The sequence below is a fragment of the Scyliorhinus torazame genome, chromosome 2 (genome assembly GCF_047496885.1).
Source record: "Scyliorhinus torazame isolate Kashiwa2021f chromosome 2, sScyTor2.1, whole genome shotgun sequence".
Lineage (NCBI taxonomy): Eukaryota > Metazoa > Chordata > Chondrichthyes > Carcharhiniformes > Scyliorhinidae > Scyliorhinus > Scyliorhinus torazame.
Genome location: NC_092708.1, coordinates 266705740 through 266729012, shown reverse-complemented (window position 1 = coordinate 266729012; position 23273 = coordinate 266705740). Strand labels below are relative to the sequence as shown.

General features: G+C 48.8%; 1 protein-coding gene across 5 annotated transcripts in view; it reads right to left on the bottom strand.

The window, feature by feature from the left end:
• The window catches only part of ino80 (INO80 complex ATPase subunit), a 415492-nt gene that overhangs the window by 12510 nt on the left and 379709 nt on the right, over window positions 1–23273 (bottom strand). For 4 of the 5 annotated variants that reach the window (XM_072486849.1, XM_072486876.1, XM_072486885.1 and 1 more), the window contains exons 29-33: window positions 17737–17809; window positions 14224–14382; window positions 10413–10515; window positions 9108–9196; window positions 3397–3570 (exon numbers count right to left, since the gene is read on the bottom strand). In XM_072486849.1, coding sequence (XP_072342950.1) covers window positions 3397–3570; window positions 9108–9196; window positions 10413–10515; window positions 14224–14382; window positions 17737–17809 — 598 coding nt within the window. The remainder of the gene's footprint in view (window positions 1–3396; window positions 3571–9107; window positions 9197–10412; window positions 10516–14223; window positions 14383–17736; window positions 17810–23273) is intronic. The other variant, XM_072486859.1, reaches the window with a different exon arrangement.

Sequence of the window (23273 nt, the reverse complement as noted above, 5' to 3'; positions counted from 1 at the left end):
CGCACTTCGCACCGTGTTCCCTCCTCCATCCCTAACTCCCCCGATCTCCCGAGCTGCCTCCCACTTCCGAAGCTGGTGCGCCAGCATCCGGCTCGCCTTTTCTCCGTATTCATATACCGCCCCCTGCGCCTTCCTCCACTGCGCCTCCGCCTTCCTGGTGGTCAACAAATCGAACTCAGCCTGGAGGCTACGCCGCTCGCTAAGCAATCCCTCCTCCAGGGCCTCCGCGAACCTGTTATCCACCCTCACCATCTCCCCCACCAACCTTTCCCTCTCTTTCCTCTCCCCCCTCTCCTTGTGTGCCCTAATGGAGATCAGCTCTCCTCTGACCACCGCCTTCAGCGCCTCCCAGACTACCCCTACTTGTACCTCCCCATTGTCATTAGCCTCCAGGTACCTCTCTATACACCTCTGGACCTGCCCGCTCACCTCCTCGTCCGCCAGCAACCCCACCTCTAGGCGCCACAGCGGGCGCTGTTCCCTCTCCTCCCCCAACTCGAGGTCCACCCAGTGCGGAGCATGATCAGAAATGGCTATCGCCGAGTACTCCGTATCCTCCACCCTCGGAATCACACCCTGCTCATGAAAAAAAAGTCAATCCGGGAGTAGGCCTTGTGAACATGGGAAAAGAATGAAAATTCTCTGGCCCCCGGCCTCGCATCCATGGATCCACACCTCCCATCTGGTCCATGAACCCCCTCAGCACCTTGGCCGCCGCCGGCCTCCTGCCCGTCCTAGACCTGGAGCGATCCAATGTCGGATCCAGCACCGTGTTGAAATCCCCCCCCCATTATCAGGCCCCCTGTCTCCTGGTCCGGAATCCGGCCCAGCATATGCCGCATGAACCCCGCATCACCCCAAATCGGGGCACATACACCACCCGCTCCCCCTGCAGCTTGCCACTTACCATCACATACCTACCTGCATTGTCTGCCACAATGCTCGACGCCTCGAACAACACTCTATTCCCCACCAAGATCGCCACTCCTGATTTTTTGCATCCAAACCCGAATAAAACACCTGCCCTACCCACCCCTTTCCCAGCCTTACCTGATCCGCCACCCTCAGGTGCATCTCCTGAAGCATGGCCACATCCGCCTTCAGCCCCTTCAGGTGCGCGAACACCCGGGCCCGCTTGACCGGCCCATTCAGTCCCCTTACATTCCAGGTTATCAGCCGGATCAGGCAGCTACTCACCCCTCTCCCCCGCCGACTAGCCATAGCCATTCCTAGGCCAGCCACGTGCCCGTGGCCCCCGCACGGCCGGTTCCCCACAGCGGCAGACCCCCGCCCCGACCTCCTCTACCAACTCCAGCTCCCCCTTGGCCATTCCAGCAGCAACCCCCCCCCCCCCCAGCTAGGTCCCCCCCTAGCTGCATTGGTCCCCCAATTGCACTCCCGTAAGTCAGCTGACTCCAGCTGACCCCGGCCACTCCATCGACCCCCCCCCCCCCCCCCCCCCAGTGTGGAACTCTTCCCCCCCCCCCCCCCCACCAGCGGGATCTCATCCATTCCACTCCCAGCGCGGGAGGAAAAGCCCGTGCTTCCCAGCTCTGGCCCGGCCCCTTCACCCCTCCCTAAACACGGGGGGAAAAAAGCCCGTGCTTTCCACTCGCCCAGCTCCGCCTCCCCTGGCGCAGCACCCTTTCCAGGCCCGGTCCCACTACCCCCAACTCAGGCCTCTCCGCCCCCCGGGGGGCAGTTTACCTACCTCCCCCCACGGGCCCGCCCGGCGGACATAATTAAAACAATGCCCAATCACCCCCCCCCCCCCAAAAAAAAAAAACCCTCGAAACACAATCCAACAATCCCCAACCATCCCTTCACCGCGACCCCTCATCACCGACACTGAATCTGTGTCCAGTTTTTCGGCCTGAACAAAGGCCCACGCCTCCTCCGGGGACTCGAAATAATGGTGTCGATCCTTATAGGTGACCCACAGATGAACCGGCTGCAGCATACCGAACTTCACCCACTTCCTGTGCAGCACTGCCTTCGCCCGGTTGTAACCGGCCCTCTTCTTCGCCACCTCCGCGCTCCAATCCTGGTAGATCCGGATCTCCGCGTTCTCCCACCTGCTGCTCCGCTCCTTCTTGGCCCACCTTAACACACACTCTCGATCAGCAAACCGGTGGAACCGCATCAGTACCGCCCGCGGCAGCTCGCTGGGCTTGGGCCTCCTCGCCAGCACTCAGTGGGCCCCCTCCAGCTCCAAGGGCCCCTGAAAGGCCCCCACTCCCATCAGCGAATTCAGCATGGTGACCATGCAGGCTCCCACGTCCGATCCCTCCAGCCCCTCCGGGAGACCCAGGATCCGCAGGTTTTTCCGCCTCCTCGAACCTCGCCTGCCATTTCTTGTGGAGCACCTCGTGCGCTTCCACCTTCACCGCCAGGCCCAGGATCACGTCCTCGTTCTCCAAGACCTTCTGCCGGACCTCCCAGATCGCCGCCCCTTGGGCCGTCTGGGTCTCCAGCAGCTTATCGATTGAAGTCTTCATTGGCTCCAGCATCTCTACTTTCAGTTCCTTAAAACAGCGCTGGAGAAGCTCCTGCTGCTCTTGCGCCCAGTGCCTCCACGCTGCCTGGTCTCCGCCCGCCACCATCGTGGTCCTCCTCCCTCGCACCTTTCTTTGCTTCAATGCCACTTTTTTTTTTTTTTAAATCGCCCCACTCCTGGTCCAATCCATACACTAGCGGGGGAATGTTGCTGTCCCCTTCCCACAACGGGAAACGTCGAACAAGCGCCGTTACGGGCCCTAAAAAGAGCCCAAAAGTCCGTTTTTAGCGGGAGCTGCCGAACGTGTGACTTAGCCCCGCATAGCCGCAACCGGAAGTCTGACACATTCCCTTGTTGTTATACCATTTATTTAACTGATCCTGGACCGTTTGCCCCTCAAGTACCCCTTTAACATACTAAGTTTTTTGGTGAGACAGGTTTAACCCAGATATCCCCTTTCAGCTTTGCTGCAAGGTTCCCTCACTCCATCTCTCAGCCCAGTAACTGGGGGGCATGCAACAAAAGACTGATGGTAGGTCTTCCCCATTTGGTGTCAGTTGGTGGTGATAGGTGACCTCCCATTACTATATATGGATTGATTCTCCATCCCTATGCAGTAATGAGTGCTGTTTCCTCCCCTCTGTCTACTCCAGGAACTGTTTGAGATATAGTGCACTAGTCAATATCTCCATCTGTCTTTTTTCCGACTGCTCTAAAAGCAGGCCCAAACCCCAAAGAGCATCCTGTCTGATCATTTTTCCTGCATATGGTCCCATTACCTCCGCAAACAAATCCAAATAATATGAGCAAGAACCATCCAGCTGTGGCTGGATTTCAAGTCCCCCCTCTGCAATGTTATGCCCAGCTCCTGCATCAGAGGCTGTGTTGTGCTGTATTACCTCACTGTAAGGGCTGGGCATTGCTGAGTCCACGCTGATGAAAGACTCCTCTCCATCCGCTGACAGGTTTCCTGAGGACATATTGGAGTTATCAGCAGATGCTAATGAAGGTGTCAACATCGTCCACCCCTCTTTCCTCCTCTTCACAACATTCTCACCATCCTCCTTCTTCTTCTGTCCAAAACAAACAAAAGTCATCAAAAAGCGTGGTCTTTCAATCGTACCTAACTTCGTAACACCAGTAATTATAGAAACATGATTCTTGTGAGCTGGTTAGACATTCATAGATCTATGAGGCAACTAAATGCTAATCCATTGAGGGCTGCAGTAGGAAACTGAAGTCAGCTGACCAATTCTGGTTTGGTGCTGGGTACAGCTGCAAGTATGATCCTGTAATCTCAATGTGCCCTCCAAGCCTTCTTAAAATCTGGAGCTCCTTGGCAGCTGAATGGTGGCCAACAACTAGTTGATGCCTGTGGCCTTGCACACTGGAAGTCTGCAGATAAAGCAGGGTTAGAAAGCAAGGTAAGTTGTCCAGATGCATTTCAGTCACCATTTAGAAGTCATGCACCTTGCCCTCATATCCATATTTGTCATGGGCACAACACGTGGAAACATATCTTGCTGCAATTACCTTTCCAACAGCAGTGGTGATATTGTAGCGCCTACACTGGCAGCAGAATGCAATTAAAGCAAGGCAAGGGTACATGGACAGTCTCCATTATTAAACATAGACTTGAGAAGAATTTATACTGGAGAAGTCAGCAGCAAGTACATGCAGATGTTGCCAATGACTTCATCCCAACACAACCTCTCTTAAATGCTCAAGCTGCCCCAACCTGGGGGGAAAGGTGCTTTCCCCTGTATCCACCCCTATGCTGTTCCTGTTCTGGGAGTGCTGGATGGAACAGGGAAGAGGGAGCTTTACTTTTACTTTAGCACACTAGGGGCTGGTTTAGCACACTGGGCTAAATCGCTGGCTTTTAAAGCAGACCAAGGCAGGCCAGCAGCACGGTTCAATTCCTGTACCAGCCTCCCTGAACAGGCGCCGGAATGTGGTGACTAAGGGCTTTTCACAGTAACTTCATTGAAGCCTACTCGTGACAATAAGCGGTTTTCATTTCATTTTTCATTTCATATCTAACCTAGGTTTTGCATGCTCTGGTTGTGACCAATGCAACAGCGTGGAGAGAGCTTTACACTTAAGTTAACCCCATGCAGTGTGTGTCCTGGGAGTGTTTGATGTGACAGTGTAGAGAGGGAGCTTTACACTGTATCTAATGCATGCTGTATGTGTCCTGAGTATGGTAGGACACTGTAGAGGGAGCTTTAGTTTGTATTAACCTTTGGCGTACCTACATTGGGAGTCCCTGATGCTGACAATGGATGCCTCAAATCCTGCAGTACTGACGTTCCTCACCTTTATAAGTACAAAAAGATGATTCTTAAACCACAATTTAAGGTCTAAATTACTGGCAACACTATTCAACCCTGCCTTAAAACAGAACTCTTACAGGGCAGCTGAAAAACAATTGGCTACGTTTTGCAGAAACAGCTTTTCCTCTCTTAGATGAGAGCATGAGAGAATGTGAGAATGCACATGTATAAAAGCAGGCAAGAGTGTGCGAAAGTGAACATGTACATGAACGTGCATGCACACATGCCACTATGAATGTGCAAGAATGAGCACATGACCGTGTGTATGTACACCATGTTTTGTCCTTTAATAGTAAACTCTTGAAGAATGAAGTTGTACTGAGCGCTGGCATGGATCTTACACTCAGTTTTATTAATGTTGGTAACCTGATCAGTAGCAGTGATAAATAAATCAACAGCAGGGGATTACAGACATCATTAACTGCACTCACAGCTCCATGGGCTACAGACTGTGCTCAGCACTGACACCTGCTGTCTCAGAAAGGGATGTGTGTTACATAGGCTGTGGTTGTGACGTGTTTTGCGTTTAATGTTGGGGGGGCGGTGGTTGGATTTGTGCATCATACGATCAGGGTACAGGGTGCAATGCCCCTGGTCTAGTGGTGAGGAGTTGAAGTCTGCAGATAACAGCTAGGATCTCCCCTGAAATATTAGTCAATGCAGCACGATGATTTGCAGACCTGCAGAATCTTGAAAGGTTGACCAAACTAAACAGTACCTCCAGGTTCGGGTGAATTCTGCTGTTGTCTGCTGCCTTATGGTGATAGCAGTTGAGGCAATAACCACTGTAATGTTTAGGGATGAGTAAGTAAGCATTTAAAGCAAAGGTAGATATAGGGCTATGGGGAGCGAGTGGGCAGTGAGATTAGTTTCAGATTAATCAAACAGTTAACAGGGACACCAGGCTTGCTTTTGTGTCATAAATATCTGTGCTCCGGGAGGCCAGATTCTTTCCACAGGAACAGTGAAGGCCAACATTGCAGCCAGTTCTCACACCTACTCCCACTCAGCTATAAGACCCTTTCTGCACACGCAGGAGAGCTCTGTTATCCAAGAACTGCAGTGTGCATAGGGCATGGAGAGATGGAGGATTCAACCATGATGGGGAAGATTCCTCAATTTGATTATTTTTTTTGGAAAGCTCTAGAAATATGATTTCACTAGAGAGAGAAAGTGAAGGAAAATCTTCCTGGCTTAGTTTAAATAAACAAGACACTGTTGATATAGTCCCTTCTCTTGCCTCCAAGCTGCAAAGTGATTCAAACCAATGGATTACATTTTGAAGTGCAGTTGCTTTGCACACAATAAGAATCCAGCAACAGGTGAATGGCTTTTCACATAATGTTGGTTGAGAGGAATGTAGGCTGGGGAACCTCCCCTGCTGCTTTGTTGTGCATTTGAAAATGCATCAGGGCCGCCACAGACTAACCTCCAATTTGAATAATAGTATCTCACAATTCAACACTGCCTCAGTGCTACAACGGGATAGCGACCTTTTAAATCTCTGTCAGTGCTAAGCAGGATTGAAACAGTTTGTGTATCATGGTGACAAAAAAGGAAACATCTCCACTCTCCAGGCTGAAAGAATGTCACAACGTGCTCCCCAGATCTTAATTTATCCTCTTGGCTACACTTGACTGCCATTTGAATGGAATTGTTCAGTTGAAGGACAAGTAACTGAGACAGCATAGGGTGTGGGCTCTGCAATGACCACGGATAAAAGGAAGTGACTACAGCGAGTCATTCCTCCTGTAACAGGCCACTCTGTACAATAGCTTATGAGGCACATCCTAGACAATATGAACAACCATTAATCTGAAATCGGGGCTGGTTTAGCACACTGGACTAAATCGCTGGCTTTTAAAGCAGACCAAAGCAGGCCCGCAGCACGGTTCAATTCCCGTACCAGCCTCCCCGAACAGACGGCGGAATGTGGCGACTAGGGGCTTTTCACAGTAACTTCATTTGAGGCCTTCTTGTGACAATAAGCGATTTTCATTTCAAATCTCAAGTGTGCTGAACCAGCGAATTCCCAGGATGGAGAGTAAGAAGCTTACATCAAGGCCAGTTTACCCTTTGTGTCAAATCAATGCGGGATCCTGCTAATAACTCTGTGCGTGTGTTTGCAGGGGCATGGGGAAAGAGAGATAGAAAGGACTGGGTTAGATTCAAGGGTATTGGAGCAGGTAAGAGAAGAGAAGGGAAAAGTGGAGAACAGATAATAAAAACCTTCAAAAAATTCACCAATTCCTCATTTATCCCACTCCAATGACGTCTAGAACCAGAATAAGGGGTAGGCTACTTAGAACTGAGATGAGGAATTCATTCTTTAACTCAAGAGTAAAACCTTTGGAATTCTCTAACCCCGAGGGCTGTGAAGGCTCAGTCATTGACCATGTCCAAGGAAGGGAACAATAGATTTCTAGATAGTAAAGTCATCAAAGGATATGGGACAGTGAGGAAAATGTTTTTACGGTAGACAATCAGCCATGATCTCAGTAAATGGCAAAGCAGGCTCAAAGGGCTGAATTACCTACTCCTGTTCCTCATGCTCCTGTCACAATAGTCCCTGTATTATGCCATCAGCTCCTTGATAAAGACCTTTTGTACACAGGCCGATTGTGCTCATGTACAATAGCTGAGTCAGTATTGCATTTAAATGCTTCCCATGTGGGAACAGGGTGCTCCATCTAGTGTTCAAATGGCGAATTGTTGAGGGGATCCCATAAGTGGCAACAGCTGGGATTTCCTGTTCTCCGCTGCTGCGACTGGAAATACCTATCGGGTGAAGAACGGCGCGTCGGCTGGAAAACGTCATCGGCGCTGCATGACCCACGGGTGCTAGAAAGCAGTCAACACTTGAAAAGGGCAGCAAAAAGCAGATAAGTGGTTTCACTTCCTCTTTTGTAACTGCAGAAAGCACTTAGCCTTGTTGATGTGGTCAGGAGCTGTCAATTGTAACAAGTATGTTTCTAAACATTGTGGTTAGAATCAATGGAGGGTACTTGACACATTCAAGGGTGAAGGGAAAGATAAATAATCAAACCTCCCAGTAGCCTTGTCTAAAACATTAAGTTGTCCATCACAGGCTGGTGAAAGGAACTGCCCTATGAAATTAAATGGAGGCATGGCATTTCAAAGGATCTCAGGATATTTGAAGCCCTGTCAAGTGTTGAGGGCTTTCTAGGAAGGCTCTTACACTTCATAAAGTTTCAGTTTCAAAGGCATAGGGCTGAAGGAGCAGATGTTAGGAAAGGAAAAGTGTTCCTGCTTTGACTCTTCACTGGTCAGGGTGAGGAAGCCACTTCAGAGTTTAAAAGGTCTGACCAGGATGATGCTGATGAACAGAGGGCCACCTGAGATCACCATGTCAAGGGCTGGAAGGGGCAGTCCAGGCACAGGACCCCTATCCGGGGGCAAGGTCCCAGGGTCAAGCCCTTATCCACACAACCCCAAGGACTCCTGGGGAACCCCCCTCTGCAGCCTGGCAGTGGCAGAGGGACACGTTGCAACGAGGTGACCCCTTGACTCCACCCCTGTGTTCATCACGCCAGGCTAGGGTGTCACTGCCAGGGTGTCAGTGCCATAGTGTCAGGTGGCAGTGCACTGTTGGCAACGCTAGGGGGTGGGGACTGAAGAGCAGTGGCTGAAGTGGTGGTGGTGGTGGGGGGGGGGGGGGGCGCTGGTCACCCTCATGCGCGCGTGGTGAACGGGGTTCCTGTTATTCCAGTGGTGGTGGTGTGGACGGGGGGGGGGGGGAGAAGAGGGTGAGGAGGAGGAGGAGGATGCTCCCCCTTGATGAGGGGTTGGGGTGATCCCATTTTCAGTTGGGGAGGGGGGTGTCGACATTTGCGCTGTGGAGGTTGTGTGGGATGAAGGCCTGCCGCTGGACTTTGTGAGCAAGCCGTCCATTCGGAAGAGCAGCCTGAGCTGGAGAGTGATGGGAATCTATCGCACTTGCCATTCTACATCTATTTGCATGTCAAATGACCGAGACAAGCACCTGGGCGCTCTCCTCACACCAACAGGGACCAGTCACAATTCTCCACTGGCGACAGCACTTAGACTCCGGAACAGAGAACCCCAGCCAATTTGTCAGAAGTATTTTAATATCTCTAGCCTTCTGTAGAGAGTCCGAATGGAAATGCATGTGATGCCCATCTTTGAGACAGCCAAGAGTTTGGTGTCTTTGGGGAGAACGATTTAGGCTGCTCACTCTCTTCTTTCACATTTCCCTGGGCTGAGGATCACATCAGCTGGGAAGATATCCTCACCTTTTCTGCATATTTTTCCCGTTTCCTTTTACGATCTTTCACTTTGTTTGATTCTTCTTGTATTCGTTTCTCTTCCTGTCGCAGGCGCACTTTTCAGAGAAATAAACAGAAAAAGAATTGGTTAGCCGACCGAGCAAGCCCCAAACTCACTCATAGTGACCTGAGAATTATTGTTGTTCAGTTTCGGGGTCAGTAGGTTTTCCCTCCCCATTGAAGGCATTGAGGTATTTCTCAATGTTCATGTGTGAGTGAGTTCGTGACGCCTGACAACTATTCTACAGTGGGGCATCATATGCAAATATAATCAAAACATGCAGACTTATGACAAAGCGTATTAAATAATGAAAAGGAACATGATCGTTGCCTGTATTCTCCTTCCCTAACCCAGGTCACTGAGTGTCAACTGTAGCACGCCTGCTAATGTCAGAGCTCCACACCTGGGGCCCAGCTCGCGGTCAGAGCTCCACACCTGGGCCCCCTACACAGTCAGAGCTCCACATCTGGGGCCCACCCCGCGGTCAGAGCTCCACACGTGGGGCCCACCGCGCGGGCAGAGCTCCACACCTGGGGCCCACCGTGCAGTCAGAGCTCCACACCTAGGGCCCGCCGCACGGTCAGAGCTCCACACCTGGGGCCCACCGCACAGTTAGAGCTCCACACCTGGGGCCCACCGCGCAGTCAGGGCTCCACACCTGGGTCCCACCTCGCGGTCAGAGCTCCACACCTGGGCCCACCTCACGGTCAGAGCTCCACACCTGGGGCAAACCTTGCGGTCAGAGCTCCACACCTGGGTCCCACCTCGCGGTCAGAGCTCCACACCTGGGCCCACCTCGCGGTCAGAGCTCCACACCTGGGGCCCACCGCACGGTCAGAGCTCCACACCTGGGGCCCACTGCGCAGTCAGGGCTCCACACCTGGGCCTACCTCACGGTCAGAGCTCCACACCTGGGGCCCACCGTGCGGTCAGAGCTCCACACCTGGGGCCCACTTTGGGGTTGGGGGGAGGGGGCGGGGGAGGGGTTTGGTGGTGGGCCTGTGGGAGGTGGTGTGGGGGTGGTGTGTACGGTACAGGTGAGGCTCACAGAGTTGGGCTGTTAATATCCTACCGTACAGCCAAACAGGCTGTAAACACTCACTGTCAATGCTCAAAATTGAAAAGCAACAAATTGCATAAAGTGCCCTAGGTGCCTGGTATCCACAGAACTCCACGCCTGCAAACACCAGTACCTCTAGGAAATAAAAAAAGCAAACAAGACAGAGAAGACCGAATCAAGAGGTTTATTGGCGTCAAAGCCAAGTACTTACATTTCTTCTCCAGTTCCTCATCATCCAACAGCAGACTGACCACCTCCTTTGGTTTGAGTGTGTCAGGTTTGAAGTTTCCGCCAGAAATAACCATTCGCTGAATCTGTTTAACAAAAAAGAACATATAGTCTTGAGTTTTGTTCCCTGCGGATTCTTAAATAATCCCATTGATCAGAACTGTCCATTGACACAAAACTTTTGGAGCTCAAGCCTGCAGGTTCACTTGGATCCAGTGCTCAGATTCATTCTGCACTGGGAGCAAAAGACTCCAGTTTTGAGGTTTAGCCCAATCGTAAAGTGGGCACTAATGGAAAAGGTCATCTGACCAATGCTAACTCACACAGAGTAGATGTCCAACAGTCTTACGCATCACACCATCCAACTGGTTCCAATCAATCCATAGTTTGACCCTTTGCTCCCCCTTTGATTGTGATAGCTGTCAGTGCGGAGAACTTGCTGACATCGGTCCTAAATTTTCCATTCACTGGTTTGATTTTATCCTTTCTCCAGGGTTGTCTTGTGACTTTACTAAACAGACCGGTTCTATATAATTAGCTAAGTTAGATATTTCTGGGGCTCCCTTTAAAACTAAAACGTCTCCAACTCTCATCTATCTTTTCTCCTTTTAGACGGGGAGGCAGTGGCGCAGTGATATTGTCACTGGACTAGTAAACCAGAAACCCAGAGTAATGCTCTGGGGACCCAGGTTCAAATCCTGTCACTGAAGATGGTGAAATTTGAATTCAATAAAAATCTGGAATTAAAAGTCTAATGACTATGAAACCATTGTCGTAAAAACCCACCTGGTTCACAAATGTCCTTTAGGAAAGGAAATCTGTCATTGTCTGGCCTATATGTGAATACAGGCCCACAGCAATGTCGTTGACTCTTAACTGTCCTCTCAAGGGCAATTAGGGACAGGCAATAAATGATGGCACAGCATGCCACGTCCCATGAACGGATAAAAAAAACTTCTTAAAACCTAATGTTTTGACCAAGCAAGCCTGCCATCAGGCCAAAAATTGCTTTATAACACTCCTGTGAAGCACCTTGGAATGTTTTATCATATTAAAGGCATTATATAAGTACAAGTTACTGTTGTAGAACTTGGTGATAATTGCAAAGTATTGAGACTTAATTTGTGGGGGTGGTCCTTCCCTACAAGAGTATCTTTAGTTACTGAGCCTGCATGAAATGCGTTCCAGAGTCCCTGGGGAGCACTGGATTGCGAGGTTAGAAGGCTGGAGTGGGAAACTGGAGCAGAGTAGGTGTATAACAGACAGTGGATGCCAGTAAAATAAATAGAACCCAAATGGTCAAGAATACCATACTAAAAAATTACAATGCATTTGTCTGTATCCTACAACTGAATTGTATCTTAATAATAGAATTTAAAAATCTAATGAATTCAGGAAGCAAGTGCAGTGAATCATGTGGGAAGGGAAGGGAGGAAAGGAAAGGAAAGCAAGAATAGTGAGATTCCAGATAATGCTCTCTTCTTTGCATCATTTACAAGCTGAAAGAGAACAGATAACATTGAGACAATGGGGACTTTAGTCATTACTGAAATGGTGTACCATGTGAAACTGCTACCCTCCCACAGTCGCACCTCTATGTAAATCTTTCACAAGCTACCCACAGGAGCATTACAATTCTACCTCTGCAGAGAATGGAGACATCTTAATCATTCAGTCGCAGATTACTGGCTTGGTTTCCTATTGCCAGGATTCACTGCACATGCAGTAGTATCACTTTGCTCTCCCTGTGCCAGAGACTGGCAATTATTGTCAGGGCCTAGTTATTAAAGCTACAGCCCTGTTTGTGAAATATATACTGACCCTGCAAGAATCTGTGGAAAACAAGACATGGGGCGGGATTCTCAGACCCCCCCCCCCACCCCGCCGGGGGGGTGGCGTGAATCCCGCCCCCGCCAGCTGCCGAATTCTCTGTGCCGGAGATTTGGCGGAGGCGGGAATCGCGCCATGCCGGTCGGCGGCCGCTGGCAGCGGCCCCCCCCCGGCGATCCTCTGGCCCGCCATGGGCCGGGTGGCCGCCCATTTTCGGCCGGTCCCGTCGGCGGAAATTAGAGTAGCTACTTACCGGCGGGACCTGGCGGCGCGGGCGGTCTCCGGGGCCCTTGGGGGAGCGCGGGGGGGATCTGGCCCCGGGCGGTGCCCCTACGGTGGCCTGGCCCGTGATCGGGGCCCACTGATCCGCGGATGGGCCTGTGCCGTGGGGGCACTCTATTCCTCCGCGTTGGCTGCTGTGGTCCTCCGCGATGATCGACGCGGAGAAGATCCCCCCCTGCGCATGCGCTGGCATGACGCCTGCACACGCTGGCACTCCCGCCCATGCGGCAACTCGCGCCGGCGGAGGCCCTTCGGTGCCGGTTGGCGTGGCGCCAAGCCCTTCCCCGCCAGCCGGCGCAGTGCAAACCACTACGGGGCCGGCCTAGCCCCTGAAGGTGCGGAGGATTCCGCACCTTTGGGGTGACCAAACGCCGGAGTGGTTCACACCACTCTTCGGCGCCGGGACCCCCCGCCCCTCCGGGTAGGGGAGAATCCCGCCATGAACTTCCACAAGCTAATGGAACGCAGCAGTAAATTCACTGCTTTTATGAACTACTTGCACTCTGACTATTGTGTGAGAGGTGGACTAAATTGGGCCTATACTCTCTGGAGTTTAGATTGAGAGGTAATCTCATTGAAACATACAAGGTTCTGAATGAGAATGGCAAGATAACATGGTGTTTGCTTACCTTGGTTGGGGGTCTCGAACAGGAGGGTGCAGTCTCAGGATATGAGGAGGAGGTGTGTGATTGTGTGTGTAGGGTGTCTTCACTCAGAGGATTTTGAATGCTTCATTGTTGAATATATTCACGGTTATATTCAGGGAATCAAGGGAGCCAGGCAGGTGTCAGGAGAGTGAAGTTAAGATCATCATGATCATATCGAATGTAGAGCAGGCTCAAGGGGCCATACGGCCTGCTCCTGCTCCTATTTGTTATGTTTTGCAGCTATGTCCCATTGCTTTGAGCATGGCACTTGGTGTTCATTTATTTAAGTGAACTCAGATGTATTTGACCTCATTAAGGTTTGTGATATGGTGCTTCAGTGGCTCTCTGGCCAATCTGGAATGGAGTAATAGGGAGCAGGAAGGTCCGGGGTGTTAAATTAACTAATGTTATTAGGGTACTGCAATTGTTCTCAGAAGTCTTGTGTTAACCAGGGAGAACCAACAATCTATATTTAAACTGCAAAAAGGTGAAAGTGAAGAATTTCTTGTTCAACGATTTTGTTAGAAACACACCATCAGAAACATAATTCTCTCTTGTTTTAAAGCGAATTACAAATTTCCCATACTGAAGGAAGTTTGCTATTTATTGAAACTCATCGGGCTTTTATTAATGGGCAGAATTCATAACAGCTCCATGGGGGACAGAAATCTGGCCTGGATTCTGGGCAACCTCCCCAAATGCCCTGCAAACTGCCACCCCAACTCACTGCCCTAGAGTCCTGACACTTATCGGAGGTCTAGGCTCTCTGCTCAATACGCATGCGAGTCAGCAGGACTGAGATCAGCAACTCTTGTCTTGTGAAATATTGCTTTACAAACTAAGTCAGCCTCACCATGCCTCAGTCATACTGAAGATGATATTGTGGCTCAGTAAAATTACATTTTTAGAACAAAATTAACTATCCACATAGGCTCTCTCTGGAACATTTGCTATTCTATAGGAGAGATCTCTTGCCAGGTTTTTGCGAGTATAAAACCTGCACTGTGCTGTGTGCATGTTTGTGTGGTCTCGCACCTCACTCTTCTCCTTGGCACGCTGCAGGATTCGCTCCTCTATCGTTCCCTTGCAGATGAGTCGATACACGGTTACTTGCTTGGTCTGTCCCAGCCTATGAGCTCGATCCATAGCCTGCTGATCCACAGTTGGGTTCCAGTCATTGTCGTAAAATATAACCTGCAACAAACACAATCTTCAGGAGAAAGATCACAAAAACATATTTACCCACCTTCTCTCTGTGTCCAAAGTAGAGTGCTCGACAGGGCATTTAGCTCAATGCCATTAAAAAAAATCCTTCAAGCGATGTGCACTTCACTGTTTAATCCATTGTTTAGTGCCCATCCCCAATTATCTTTGAGAAGGTGGTGGTGAATTGTCTTCTGGAACCGCTGCGGTCCATGTGGTGTAGCTACGCCTACTGTGCTGGCAGGGAGGGAACTCCAGGATTGTAACCCAGCAATCATGTATTCCAAGTCAGGATGGTGAGTGGCTTGGAGCGGAACTTCCAGGTGGCGTTCCCATGTATTTGTTATCCTCAAACTTCGAGATGGTAGTGGTCATGGATTTGGAAGGTGCTGTCGAAGGGGCCTTGGTGAGTTCCTGCAGTGTATCTTGTAGATTGTACACACTGCTGCCACCTTGTGTCAGTGGTGGAGGGAGGGAATGTTTGTGGATGGGGTGCCAATCAAGCGGGCTGCTTTGTCTTGGATGGTGTCAAGCTTCTTAAGGGTTATTGGAGTTGCATCATCCAGGCACATGGAGAATATTCTATTAAACTCCTGACTTGTGCCTTATAGATAGTGGACAGGTTTTGGGGAGTCAGGAGGTGAGGTATACTCACTGCAGGATTCCTAGCCTCTGACCTGCCCTTGTAGCCTTGGTATTTATATGGCTAGCATAGTTCAGTTTCTGGTCAATGGTAACTCCTAGAATGTTTATAGTAGGGGATTCAGTGATGGCAATGTTATTGAATGTCGAGGGTGGTGGTTAGATTCTCTCTTGTTGGAGATGGTCATTGCCCGACACCTTGTGGCACGAATGTCCCTTGTCACCCAGAGTCCGGATATGTCCAGGCCTTGCTGCTTTTGGACATGGACTGCTTCAGGAACATTGAATATTATGCAATCATCAACAAACAGCCCTACTTCTGAATTTATGATGGACGGAAGGTCATTAATGGAGCAGCTAAAGATGGTTGGGTCTAGGGCATTACCCTAGGAACTCCTGCAATGATGTCCTGGAACCGAGGCAATTGACCTCCAACAACCACAACCATCATCCTTTGTGCAAGGTATGACTCCAGCCAGCAGAGATTTTTCCCGGATTCCTATTGACTCCAGTTTTGCTTGGGCTCCTTGATGCCACTCTCCGTCAAATGCGGCCTTGATGTCAAGGGCAATAACTTTCACCTCAGCTCTTTTGCCCATATCTGAACTAAAGCTGTAATGAGTTCAGGAGCAGAGTGGCCCTAGCAAAATCCAAACTGAGAGTCAGTGAACAGACGATTGCTCGGCAAGTGCCACTGGATAACACTGTTGATGACCCCGTTCATCATTTTACTGATGACCAAGAATAAACTGATTGGGTGATATTTGGTCAGGTTGGATTTGTCTTGCTTTGTGTGTATAGGACATATCTTGGAGATTTTCCACATTGCTGGGTAGGAAATCCAGTGTTGTAGCTACACTGGAACAGCTTTGCTGGGGGCACAGCAAGTTCTGGAACACAAATCTTCAGTACAATTGCCGGTATATTGTCAGGGCCCATATAACCAGTGCTTTCATTCACTCGGCACTTCAGGGGCGGCACGGTGGCGCAGTGGTTAGCACTGCTGCCTACGGTGTTGAGAACCCAGGTTCAATCCTGGCCCTGGATCACTGTGTGTGTGCAGTTTGCACATTCTCCCTGTGTCTGCGTGGGTTTCGCCCCCACAACCCAAAGATGTGCAGGTTAGGTGGATTGGCCACACTAAATTGCCCCTTAATTGAAAAAAATAATTCCGTACTCAAAATTTATATAAAATAAAAATTTTTTAAAAATTCACTCGGCACTTCTGGCTGGTGACTGTAGCAAATGCTTTGGCCTTATTTTTTGCATTTGTGTGCTGGGCTCCCCCATCATTGAGGATGGGGCATTTGTGGAGCCTCCTCCTCCAGTGAGTTGTTTAACTGTCTACTACCAGTCACGGCAGGATGTGGCAGGACTGTAGAGCTTAAATCAGATCCATTGGTTGTGGAATCGTTTCACTGTCTTTCACTTGCTGCTTATTCTGTTTGGCATGCAAATAGTCCTGTGTTGTAGCTTCACCAGGTTGACATCTCAGTTTTAGGTAGGCCTGGTGCGCTCCTGCACTTTTCATTGAACCAGAGTTGATCCCCTGCTTGGTGGCAATAGTAGAATGGGAGATGTGCTGGGCTATGAGATTACAGACTGTAGTAGAGTACAATTCTGCTGCATCTCATGGTTGCTCAGTCCTGAGTTGCTCAATCTGTTCAAAATCTATCCAATTTAGCATGGTGGTAGTGCCACATAACACGATTGAGTACTCTCAGTGTGAGGGTTCCCTGGTCTCCACCAGAACTGTATGGGAGTCTGTCCTACTGATACATTTGTGGACAGATGCAGCAGGCTGGTTGGTGAGGATGAGGTCAAGGATGTTTTCCCTCCTGTTGGTTCTCTCACCACCTGCAGCAGACCCAGTCTAGCAGCTATGTCCTTGAGGACACGACCAGCTTGGTCAGTAGTAGTGCTACTAAGCCACTCTCGGTGATGGACATTGAAGTCCCCCACTGAGAGCACATTATGCACCTTTGTCACTCCCAGTGCTTCCTTCAAGTGGTGCTCAACATGTAGAGGTACAGATTCATCAGCTGGGGCGGGGTGATATGTGATAATCACCAAGAGATTGCCTTGCCCATGTTTGACCTGACGCCATGAGACTTCATGGGGTCCAAAGTTGACGTTGAGGACTTCCAGGGCAACTCACTCCTGACTGTATACCACTCTGCCGCCACCTCTGGTGGGTCTGTCCTGTCCTTCTACATTGTCCCATCAAAAGCTCGCAGGGCAGATACAGCAGATTAGATACAGAGGAAAGCTCCCTCTATGCTGTCCTACCAAAGTGCTTGAGCCCCAATCTTAGAAGGAATCCCTGTATGGTAATTTTCTGTTTCCAACACCAGCATGCTCTAGCCTCAGAGTGAAAACATTGATAATTTAGGAATAAATTTGTATTGTGGAAACAGTGTTGAGATTGCCCAATATTAATGAAACACCCCAGAACGTAGTTTGCATTGGTGAGAAATGAAGCAAGTAGGGAAGAGGTGAAATTTTGGACCAGTCAACACAAGGTGACATAGAATTGGTTACTGGAAGAATATTTCTATTCAATGTTTGGGGACAAGTATTTGGAAATCAGGTGTGCTGTAGACAGTCTGAACTGACAAGCAGCCTGAAACTATATCCCCACACATTCCAACATTCACTCTTTTACACTAAGGAAAGAGAACTAAAAATACTCCACTCTCTCACCGTATCAGCAGCTGTCAAGTTGATACCAAGGCCACCAGCTCTGGTGCTGAGAAGGAACACAAAGATATCTGTTCTGCAGGAAAGAAGAAACATAAATTGTAGGTGAAATACTAAAAGGTGGTCATTCACATATAGTGGTTCCAAGAGGCTGGGGCATGGGAGGAGTTAGAGCCAGGATTTGAATTTTCCTTTAACATTTTTTGGAGTCCAGAGTTTGGAGCAATATTGATGTTCTGTCCTCAGTTGCCTTCATTATGTGCTATAAATATGATTGGTGCCGTCACTAGCATTTCAATGAAGTATAATTCTGCATGAGACCTTCATACAGTGCCGACTTCAAATGTGGGAAAAACCCAGCAGTGTAGCTCTACATTCTATGGCGAGAATGTGGAATTAACTACCACATGGAGTGATTGAGGCAAACAGCAATAGTGCATTTAAGGAACAGATAGATAAGCACGAGGGAGAAACCAATAGAAGGAAATGGCAAGAAGGTGAAATTAAGTAGCATGGAGAAGGCTCATGTGAAGCATAAATAGTGGTATGGACGATTTGGTGTTAAAACATAATATTAGCCAATGACAGTTATGGCGATATTTCCTCAGACACTTCTCTAATAGTGTGTAACTGTACATCACACATACTGATGCCATCAGATTGACAGGCTTGTTTGGATGTTTAGATGGAATGCAAAACATTCATTGGACTCTTGGACAGATGGCGACAAGATGGCGCCAGATGACGCAAGACTATGCATGCAAAGTGCTTAACGGACAATTTAACAATCAAAACCCAACTGTGTGTCACTTGGCCTCTACAGTCCCATTACTCACTGAATGCTCTCCATACACAGTGGTACACTGCATAGTCTTCTGTTTCAGTGTTCTACACACTGTTGTAATGTTCCCTACCACTTGAACCTCAACCATCACATGTATTTATTCCCATATAGAACATACAGTGCAGAAGGAGACCATTCGGCCCATCGAGTCTGCACCGACCCACTTAAGCCCTCACACCCACCCTATCCCCGTAACCCAATAACCCCTCCTAACCTTTTTTGGTCACTAAGGGCAATTTATCATGGCCAATCCACCTAACCTGCACGTCTTTGGACTGTGGTAGGAAACCGAAGCACCCGGAGGAAACCCACGCAGACACAGGGAGAACGTGCAGACTCCGCACAGATAGTGACCCAGAAGGGAATCGAACATAAGAACTAGGAGCAGGAGTAGGCCATCTGGCCCCTCGAGCCTGCTCCACCATTCAATGAGATCATGGCTGATCTTTTGTGGACTCAGCTCCACTTTCCGGCCCGAACACCATAACCCTTAATCCCTTTATTCTTCAAAAAACTATCTGTCTTTATCTTAAAAACATTTAATGAATATGGGGCAGCACGGTAGCATTGTGGATAGCACAATTGCTTCACAGCTCCAGGGTCCCAGGTTCGATTCCCCGCTGGGTCACTGTCTGTGCGGAGTCTGCACATCCTCCCAGTGTGTGCGTGGGTTTCCTCCGGGTGCTCCGGTTTCCTCCCACAGTCCAAAGATGTGCAGGTTAGGTGGATTGGCCATGATAAATTGCCCTTAGTGTCCAAAATTGTCCTTAGTGTTGGGTGGGGTTACTGGGTTATGGGGATAGGGTGGAGGTGTTGACCTTGGGTAGGGTGCTCTTTCCAAGAGCCGGTGCAGACTCGATGGGCCGAATGGCCTCCTTCTGCACTGTAATTTCTATGAGCCTCTACTGCTTCACTGGGCAAGGAATTCCATAGATTCACAACCCTTTGGGTGAAGAAGTTCCTCCTAGACTCAGTCCTAAATCTACTTCCCCTTATTTTGAGGCTGGGACCCTGGCGCTGGGAAGCCACAGTGCTATCCACTTGTGCTACCGTACTATACTGCAACAATTTCCTCTCTGAAGGAATGCATGCTTGTTGCACTTGTCCCCATGACCTGGGTGGCAGTTTATTCTGCAATGATGGATGAAGGCTCTGATAGCCAGAAAGCAAAGATAGGAAAAAAACAAGTCATTACTTCAAAGACTAAAAAGTAGGATCAGAGGACGCTAATAGAAATAAACTTGGAGAAATATATTAGGAAAAGCTTCTTTATTCAGTGTGACCATCACTCCTGCGCTCACTGACCGACATTGCCTCCTTGTCTAGGAATAGCTCAATTTTAAAATCTTCTACCTTGCTTTCAAATCTCTCTATGGCTTGACCCTCCCTATATTTGTAATCATCTCCAGCCCTACAAGTCTGAAATTTTATTTTCCTCAGGTCTCTTGCACATCTACTATTTTAATTGTTCTGTTGTTGGTGACTTTTTCATTTCCATAGGTCTGCAACCTCTGTCCCTCCCTCTCCTCCTTTAAGACGTTCCTTAAAACCTACTTCTTTGACCTTTTGTTCTAGTCTCTCATGTGGCTCGAAGTCAAACCTTTTTGATACTCTCCTGCTCAGTGCCTTGTGATACTTTAAAAAAAAAAATTTAGAGTACCCAATTATTTTTTCCAATTAAGGGGCAATTTAGCGTGGCCAATTCACCTATCCTGCACATCTTTTGGGTTGTGGGGACGAAACCCACGCAGACACGGGGAGAATGTGCAAACTCCACACGGACAGTGACCCAGGGCCGGGATTCGAGCCCGGGTCCTCAGCGCCGTAGGCAACAATGCTAACCACGGTGCCACCGTGCTGCCCGTCCTTGTGATACTTTCTTCGTTTTTATTAATTCACATGATGTGTGTAAGGAAGTCAGATTTCCTTTCCAAAGGGCACGAGTGAACCAGATGGGGTTTTTAATGCCAATCTGGTAGTTTAATGGTCATTGTTACTGACACTAGCTTTTTACTCCTGATCAACCTAATTAAGTGACTTAAATTTCCCAGATGCTTTGAGAGTAGCTGTTGGCGTAACTAGCTTGAGCACTGAGCAAAGGCATGGTTGAGGTAAATGTGCTGATTATTTTAAGCCTGGGCAAAACATGCGGCTGGATTTCCCTCAGGCAGTTGAAACACAACCCGACTAGAAAAATAAACAGCACAGTTACGTCCATGCAACCTGTGTGCTGGATCAGATTAACCTTCAATAATAATCACCACCAGAGTTCAAGAATCTAGTGGAGTTCTCAATGTATAATGTTTACACTGAAGTTACCTCTATCCTTCAATTCATTATCCCCTCACAATGTCCTCACTTCTAGTTCCACCCCAAGGATCTCTTGCTCAATATTCATCTCTGTGCATTCACTCTACGTGGTGGATGTTACTTTTCACCTATCTTCTGTTCACAGAGCCAGTCTTTCCCGAGATGACACCAATGCTGCTTGGTATGTGAGACTGTCCAGACTGGGAATTGTGGTGAGCATTAAGAATCCCTGCAGTGCAGAAGGAGGCCATCGGCCCATCAAGTCTGCACCGACCGTCAAAAAGACCCAATCCCCTGCCCTATCCTTGTAGTCCCACCGAGCCGTTGGACACGAAGGAACAATTTAGCATGGCCAATCCGCCTAACCTGTACATCTTTGGAATATGGGCCCAGAGGAAACCCATGCAGACACGGGGAGAATGTGCAAACTCCACACAGTCGGAATCAAACCAGGGTCCCTAGCATTGTGAGGTGGCAGTGCTAACCACTGTGGTACCATGCGATCTTGAGAGAGAGTCAAGAGATTTTAAATAGACTCGGGTGGAATTAGCATAACTAACATCTAATTCAAAATAATAAAACACCTCCAATCTACCAGCAATCCTGCTCATGCCCAGGGCTTCAGTCTGGTGATGCCGTGGAACAGGGTTTGAAATAGGTCCATGATAAAGTTTGTGATAGACATAACTTCAGCCTGGTTGATGTGGTTTGATCTGCACGGACCGTTGGCCAAGGAGGACTGGTCTGACTACAGGAGTATCCGAGTTGTTGAGAAACAGCTACAAAAATCATGCCGATTAATTTTGAACTGCTCGGACTTCCGGTGTAGTAACATAAGGGAAGATACGCACGAGGTGGCCCCCACTGGAACACTGTATTTTTGCCCCTTTTCTTAGAACCATGGATTATTTATTCTCAGAAACCAACATAGAGATTGTTCCAAAGATCTTGTACGACTGAAATGCCCAAAAGAAAATCAGGGAAAAGGCGGCCGAGAGCGGAAGTTTGTCAACGGAGTCGGAGGCCGTGCGGAGCACATTGACATATAAAATAACAGTCAGTTTCAGGTGTTCCTTCTAATCCACTAACAGCTGAGGTGCTTTCTAGTACCTTGGCAAAAGAATTTGATAAGCACCGACAAATTGTGTCGGAAGAACTCAGGAAATCAATTGAAGGGGCCTTGGCCCCCATTCAAGAGGCTCTGGGGAAAACTAATCAGATTGTGTCTGTCCACGGAGCGACAAAAGATATGGAAGTGGACCTGTTGGGCCACAACAATTGGATTGGCTCACTGGAATTGGGGCTGTCTTCGGTGACCAAAGTGAATAAATTGTTTAGGGCCAAGATGAATGACCTAGAAAATAGGTCAAGGAGGCAAAATATTTGGATTGTGGGGCTGCCGGAGTGAATGAAAGACTCAACGTCCATGGGGTACTTCTCAGGCATGTTCGGCAAGATGGTGGGTGAGGGTGGATTCACGTCCCTGCCCGAATTGGACCGAGCTCATCATACACTCCGGCCCTAAGGTCTTGTCCTGAAGATCCACCGCGTGAGGTGATAGTGAGGTTCCACAACTTCAAGGAAAAGGAGAGGATTTTGAGATTGGCAAAGGAACACAGTGGCTTTAAGTGGGAAGACCACTCCATCAGGTTCTAAGAGGAGTTCTAAGAGGGTCTGGAGCTGGCGAAGAAGAGGGCTTCATTGACTTCAAGGCCGCCTTGTATAAAAGTGGAGTCCAATTTTGGTTTGGTCCACCCAGCTAGCCTGAGTAACTTTGGAGGGAAAATACTTTTTCTTCGACGCGCTGGGAGGCAGACTCTTTCATTAAAAAAACACAACTCGGGCATGACGTAATGGAGTTTTCGGTTCTGTCGACGGACATGTTGAATTGTTACATTGTCGGGGTTTCATGTTTGTTCTTGTTTTCTCTTGTTGAGTTCTTGTTTAGATTTGAGGTTTTGCTTGTTGTGAAAACATAGCTTCCATTTAGAGCACAAGGTACACGGGGTTTTGGTATTTTTTATTTATAACTATTTTTCTTCATCTCCAGTCCGGAGCCTCCCTGTTAACTTAAGTGTTAGCTAACGGGAGTGGTTTTGAGGGTACGCTGCAGTTCATAGATTTGAATTGTTTTTGTTAGCCTCGCTTCTCTTTGTATTTGAACGTGGGTGTGGTTGTATTCAAGGGTTGGGGGATGGGGGTCTGGGGCTAGTTTGCTCAAAGTGTGTGTAGATTTTTCTTTGTCTAGTGTTTGACTTGGTTGAGTGGGTAATCTCTTTTGGTGGAAATGGCTGCCTCTGGAATGGGGGGGGGGGGGAAAGAGAGAGAGAGAGAGAGAGAGAGAAAGAGAGAGAGAGAGGGGGTGGGAGACCAAATTCGCTTGGTC